Source organism: Rosa chinensis, chromosome 3 (assembly GCF_002994745.2).
Source record: "Rosa chinensis cultivar Old Blush chromosome 3, RchiOBHm-V2, whole genome shotgun sequence".
In the NCBI taxonomy this organism is placed as follows: Eukaryota; Viridiplantae; Streptophyta; class Magnoliopsida; order Rosales; family Rosaceae; genus Rosa; species Rosa chinensis.
Genome location: NC_037090.1, coordinates 8793849 through 8801147, shown reverse-complemented (window position 1 = coordinate 8801147; position 7299 = coordinate 8793849). Strand labels below are relative to the sequence as shown.

Below are 7299 nucleotides of genomic sequence, written 5' to 3'. Positions count from 1 at the left end.
ATCAAGTATCATGTGTCGACATTAATGGTCTCGATTTCTAAACTATTTACCGAACCAAACAGTGACTAGAAGAAGGGACACAAATAGAATCTAGGATGCCCTATCAAGGGTCTACATAGGAAGAGAAGTGCAGAAGATGGATTCCTAAATAATGAATAGATAGTTACCTTCAAGGTTCAACAATGGATTTATTAATTGTAAGCAATTTGATCCAAATGCTTAACCACGTTGTTTGGGAAGTACGATCGATGTGGACAATGATTACTTCCAAGATTCCAACTCCGCACTATCATTTCAACAATTGGATAACTATCTAATGAATTCTATAGATATTTATGGACATATTCTAATGATATTTCTTATATTCATCATACATCATGCAAACGATATAAATACACTTCAATTAGTCATTTAGCATATGTAACGTGTTGGGAAAAGTATCTTTGCATTCGGAGCGTTTTCCCAATTGATAAAGAAGCTAGGCACCGAATACAAAGAAATACTACTTCAATAAGTTAACTAATAGTTAAGTATCTCGTTGTTGTTAGAACAAAATTTTTAAAGGAGAGTAGATGAGATCAACTATTATTAATTTTGTTACAAATAATCTCGCTTAGATGGACGAGCGAGAAATTTTTTATTTTTTTTGGTTAGAAGAGAGAGGAAAATTACAAGAACAAACCCTAGGACAAAAAAGCTAAATTGATCTTAATTAAAGGCACTCATCACACTCTCTTGGACCTAAATTTCACGCACTCATCACGAAACTGAGGCAAAAGTTAGGACAACCCGGCCCACCTTTGATTATTGGGCCTGAACAAAATGACCCCGACCCGGTTGACATTTCTGTTCACAACCACTTCGTCTCCAAGCTCGAGTCTTCAACTCGAAATTTCGAACCTTTAGAATTTCAGAGCGGTAGAAATCACAGAGAGTGATGGCGGGAATCGGAGGGAGATTGATTCTCTCTCAATTGCTTCTGATTCTCTTGTCTTTATCCATCCCCAGTTTCTCTGTTGCTTACAGAGCAGGTGACACCGTCCCCATGAGCAAGATGGGCCTGTACCACTCTGTGCGTACTCTCTCTCTTCTTCTTCTTCTCTCTGTGAAACCCTAGATTCAATTAGGGCTCAATTTTAATGGGTTTGGGTTGAATTTGATATTTTTCAGATGAAAACCGACTGGCACGACATGATCGGTCGACATTGCCCAATCTTCGCTGTGAATCGTGAGGTAAAGCTCTTCGATTTTATTTTTGTTTCAGCAAATTAGGGTTTGATTTTGGGGTTTATGGGTTTGGTTTATTGTTGTTGTGTGTGAATTTGTAGGTGTTGGTTCCTATTGGGAAGCCGATGGGTTACACTGGCGCTGATGCCTACAAAATGTGAGTATATAAGTAATGCTGATTATAAAGTTCAACAATTTCGAGCTTTGAAGTTTTCAGTACAACTTAGTGTAACCTGTGCTTTAGGGTTGAATGTGGAAAAACTGAAGTCTACAATGTTATAAAGACTAATAATTTTTCTAAGCATTTCTTTTAAAGGTTTTGATTTATATGGAAAATTGGGTTTTTAATTTTTTTTTTTTTTTTATGACTTGGTTTTGCTAAGCTGTATTGCATTGAGACTGAGGAGAAGCTTTAGAAAGAAGCCTTCGATTGTAATTTTTGCTTTTGTAGATTATTTAAATTATGGTCTTTTGGAATTGATAGTTATGACATTTCCTAAGCCTTACCGATTTTCATGCAGATCATTTCAAGTTGGGAGAGAAAAGTTTTTGATTCCATGGCTTTATCTGATAAATCGTAAAAGCTCAGAGGTTCCAATGATTGATGTGCATTTGGTATGTCCTGTTTATGAGGATTTCAACATTAATTTACTGTGCCATCCTCTTCTTTTTTTTTTTTTTTGACATGTGCTATGCCATCCTTTTAAGCAAAGAGAATATAGTGAGACGTATCTGTAATTTTTTTATCTGAGTAATCTGTTATGCAATACAGAGATACTCCGGAAGTGATTTGCATGGTGTCACCGCTAAAGTTGTGGATATGCCTCACCACTGTATGTACTGCCATTTCGCTCATTCTTCAATATGGCTTAATAATTTTTGCTTTTCATAATGAATTCAGCAGGACACTTGGAAGGGCTTGTCTTTCTTTTTTATTTATTTATCTTGTTTTAAGCGAATTACCTTCACCACTTGGGTCAGTCCAGAAATGAATCATAGTCCCTATCACTTGTTTTACCAGAGGAATAGAACTCCCTACTGTCATTGTTAAACTTTGGAAAAGGAAAGGCACAAATAATTGTACGATTTAACTTTTATCTGGCTTGAACGGTTCATTTCATAGTTGGATTCTTATGTCGTGTGCTCCTGTGCAGATGTAGAAATTCATCCAGATATTCGTAAACAATTTTGGGATCCACAGAACTGGCCAAAGCATGTGCTGGTCAGATATACATGGTTAGTATTGACTTATCTTTTACCGTTTGCTAATTAGATTTGATTTTATAGTCGACAAAACTATCTGCTGGATAAAGGGAAAAGAAGAAGAGACAATTCTTATTCCTATAGGATTCATGATTTCTTGTATTTGCTTCCTCCTCCAATAGATTTTCTTTATGTATGGCATAAATAGGATTTATACTTTATCTTTCATTCAATTCCTTCTCACAAAACCAACATATTCTTTATGTATAGCATTCTTATGCTTTGACTTTGTGTAAATTATATACCTTTCTTTCCTTGTAAATTGAGGGCTTGGGTAAAGTTATTGTGTCTCTGGAAGATCCTTCGACACCTGTGTGTTGATGTAGATGATGGTTATAGATATTGTTGGACAGTCCTGCTGAACCATTCAGGGTAGCTGTTTGGTAGATTATGATGTTACCCTTGTGGTCTTCAGTTAATAAATGTGATTATCTGCATGCTGTTGTACTCATATGCTAGGATGGTATAGATGTCAAATAAGTACAAGTTTTTTTTAGTAATTTAAATTATATATTATTAACTTTAAAGAAAATTTTCGAGCTTTATTTCAATTATGGTTTGAATAAATCCTATGAATCCAGATTTTGGACTAGCCTTAAATTGTGAGATTATTTTTATGTGTGCATACAGGGAGGAACAATCAGAGATAGACGTGGCTTCTGGATTTTACGTACTATTTGGATCAGGTTAGAATCTGTGTTTGATCTAATTGAGTAATTTGTCCCTAATGATTCTTGATCCCATATTCAACCTGACAGTTTAGAGAGCATATAATATCTTTGAGTGTTCAACCCAGTAATGAGCAGTACATAAATTTGATGAGTGGCGTATAGATGTAGAGCTTTTCTGACACAATAGCTACTTATGTTCATGCATCCAACAGGTCTCACACTCTCTTTTATTCTCTCAATATACGTCTTGCAATCATCACGGGACAAATTTGCGAGGTAAATCTTAAAATATTTGGGTATTTTGTTGACTAGAAACTAAACTTCACAAAGTACCAAAATTTCAGTCACTGTTGGTGTGGATATTAATGCTTTGACTAACCTGTTTCCCTGTGAATGCAAAGCATTTTGTTATACAGGTTTGTGATGGAGAGAGTTGCAGAAAGCAACATGCCTGCTGGAGGTGTGGCAAAGGTTGAATGATATATAGAAACCCTCGAAAGCTTTCACTACATGTCTGCATCTACAACTCAATGTTATAGAGAAATGAATTTGGTTGGGGGAGGAGGTATGTCACAGTGAATGCATCTTATTACCTGAATTCGCTCAAGAAGAGTGAAATCCAAGCTATGTAGAAGTCAGCAGAATGAAACCCAAATCCTGGAGACTTGGACAGAGTTAAACCTAGTCAGTGTTTTTTTTTTTTTTTTGAAAAGGTCAGGGTGGTTTTTAAATAGTCTAGATTGATCTGGTACTGTTACAAACATATCTGTAAACTCTCACAGATGTATCTTAGGGAAGACAGTTCACAATGCTAAGCAGATGGTTTTTAATTGTGGTTTCTTTGATAATGCTGTAGTAAATTCATCAAAGGGTGACACTTAACATCACCGGTTGATCCGTCCAGATCAAGCGAGTTGATGTGAGATAATTATAAGGTTCAATATTCTTGATGATCTCTGGGTAGTTTCCAGTGTTGACACTACTCATGTAGTCATGTTGAAGAGCTCATAGTGTTGAATGACGAAGTTGGAGGTGGATAAGATCATATCTGGACTTGGAAGCGCATTGAATAGTTGTATGTTGAATATTCGATGCGTTTCAAATTTTACACTTTCAAGTTTCAATACAAATAGTCATGCAAATCTAACTAAAACAAAAGTTTTTTTTTTTTGGGGGGGTGTTCAATCAAGAGTCTATTAGATTGTTTTGGATTTTAAAAGTATATAGGTATTCAATTCGGGTTTTAAAAAGTCTTTTAACATTCAATGAATATTTTAAAAAGTCATTCTAATTCTGATGGTATTCAAAACTCCAATGACTTTTAAGGATTCTATTAGATGATGGATTGTGAAGGATTCTAGAGTGTTTGGTATAAATATCAAACTCTATAAGAAATCCGGCCTCTAGACGTGAGATTGTGACATCTTTCTTTTTCTCTCCTAGATAAAAAACAGTACGTAGAAGATGAACTGACGATGAACTATATCTACAGCCTTAGACGATGTTAGGGGTACCTCTGCTTGGGTGGCCAACCACTCTTGCCACATCATCGTCAACTCCTCATGTATGTTTCTATTGCGTTCTCACAGCCAAGGGGCCGTCTTCTTTTCCAATCTTGTTAATTCTCTCTTTTTGAATGTGGGAAGGGATTAAGAAAGTGGCAGAGACCATTGACGAAGGTGAACTGGGATTTCAAAGGGATTCACTATTTTGACATTGGGCCTCACTTGTTCAATACCTATTTGTGTTGGATTCTTTAAAAGTTTAAATCTTTGCTTTTGGCCAGGTACTTGATATATCAGATAAATTCTCATTCTTTCATTATTTTGAGGTCTATTTATGGATGACTATAGGACTTGAAGTATGAATTATTGGTTCTGGACTCTGGAGTTTGTTTTTTTCTATGTTAATTATCATTATTTCTTGAATAATGGAGTACAAGAGTACAATGGTGGTCTCCTCTGTGAATCATACCACACGTCTTAAAAGAGGGCTTCCCCTGTGAAGTCCTGTCACTCATGTGTTCCTATATGTAATTATTTATGATATCTTCCTTTTACCAAATACCACACAAGTCTCTATTTTATTTGTACAAATTTTTACATAATGAGACTTCAAAAGTCCATGAAGTTATCGCATCTTTTTCCTGATTGAACAATCGTATAGATAAGTTTCATTTACTTTTCACTTTTTAGATATATTATTAATTTCCTATGATACGAAAAAAAAAAAAAGGCAAAGGGAACTGATCTTTTGTTTCTCGACATCTTAAGATGTTTGTGGTCTATTGTTGTCTTTTTGTCATTTACTTGGCTTAATACTCAATAGTCTGGTAAGCTTGTATAGGGTAGCTATTAAAACAAACATCACCTATTAGAATACTACTCCTTTCTCTTTGATTTGTTGGATGGGTAGCATCCAATTAAGTTGGTCAATTATGTTGATAGAAGGTCTCATAGTACTTATCACAGATTATCGTAATTAAATGTTACATTGTGCTTGTAGGAGAACATTTAGATTGGTTAGAATACTCGAGTTCCTTATGAAGTAAATTTAAGTAGCTTTGCCTTTGTGTGTTTAAATTCAAGATGGTTAAAAAGGGGGGTTACGGGGTTAATTTTTTGTTGTTGTTGAGTAAATAGATAACTTCATTAATTTATCCATGGCCAGAAAGCATGTACATCAGATGCTGTCTCATACCAAACTCATAAATGGCACAAGCTACCGAGCAAACGACAGGTGACCCTCACTGTTAACACATACACTCACTTACTGAGCCTAATCATATGAACTCAAGTCCAAACTATCTAAATTCTTGTATTAGCAATTACAGCCGCCTAGAGACCTCAATTGGTGTACGCCTAGAGAAGCCAAACTTAAATAGCAGAAGACCATAATACAGATGCTAGGCCGAGAGACACTAAATAGTGCAATCAAACCAAACATCATGCCCAAGTCTCCAGGGTCCCAAATCCAAGCCCATAAAGAAATCTGACCTAACAGAAAAATGAAGTAGGCCACAGCAGCCCAGCCCAATCTTCTGAAAGCAAGATCTGATATGGGCACCCAGAGCCGGGCACCCAGACATGGCCACCGTCCGTCAGCTACCCTCAGCTTCATCTGCTTCCAGCAAAGCCATCGAAGGACACGCCAACAGCCTCCCTGAATTAAGGATCCGATCAGCCAAGCCATCGACTTGGGTATCAAAACCATCGCTGACCACATCGCCGGTGCAACTAGTAGTCCCACACCCCTCTGCACTACCGCAACAAACAACCCAGTACTGCCATCAAATATCCTCCAATCACTGTAAGAAGGAACGTGCCGCCAGAGCCCAAACCCGGATCTCCTCCCTTGATCACTGCAACATCCCTGCCACGGGCACAACTTGAACCAGAGGCAAGCAACGAGAGCAGCCAAGCACAAGGTGGCCTTCGGTTCCTCAAAGCGAAAATTGGAGCGATTTGGTAGAGGGGATAGCCTCCCTGGAAGCCGCCGAAAAGAAGTGGCGCTAGGTTTTCGAGAGAAAAAACTCTCGACTCTCTTCATGTTTATGTTTTCTTCTCTTTCTCTTCTTTTGTTTTTGGGGTTACGGGGTTAATAAACACAACTGAGGTGATGAAACTAGTTAATACATATGCAAGAATATTCAACCAGGTACATGCACTCTTATTTTTACATCTAGGAAGCTTGACGAGGAGGCTAGGAATGAAAGCAAATTCTAAGAGAGGCACGATATATCCAATCACCAATATGTGGTGCAAAAGTTGAATTTTATTCAAGGCATAAAAGAAAATATTTGAAGTATATGAACTTATCAAAATCCAAACAAATTTTGCTAATACAATATATTAGAATATGTACAAATCTATCTGGAGTTATAATAATCCGTGGATTCTGTATCCGTGGATTCTACAGAATCCACGGATTATAAAAAGTCAAATAGAATAATTTAAAATCTAGATTGAATACACCCCCTTAAACTTCAAATTGTTAAACCCTGAAAATACAAATGAGAAAACAAACTTGAAAATATCTTGAAGAACAAGTAAACAACCTGCATCATGTCCTCAATTTTGTGATTGTGCCTGATTCCCCAATAACAATCATATTTTTATTTAATAAATTAATTATGTCA

General features: G+C 36.5%; 1 protein-coding gene across 1 annotated transcript; it reads left to right on the top strand.

Moving 5' to 3' along the window:
• Positions 1-849: 849 nt before the first annotated feature.
• On the top strand, positions 850-4116 carry LOC112192827. The gene is made up of 9 exons (XM_024332711.2): positions 850-1072; positions 1171-1233; positions 1329-1384; positions 1749-1842; positions 2000-2060; positions 2382-2463; positions 3121-3176; positions 3374-3437; positions 3578-4116. Exons 1-9 carry the CDS (start codon positions 938-940, stop codon positions 3639-3641), a joined length of 675 nt encoding a protein of 224 aa, XP_024188479.1. The 5' UTR covers positions 850-937; the 3' UTR covers positions 3642-4116.
• The last annotated feature ends 3183 nt before the right edge of the window (positions 4117-7299 follow it).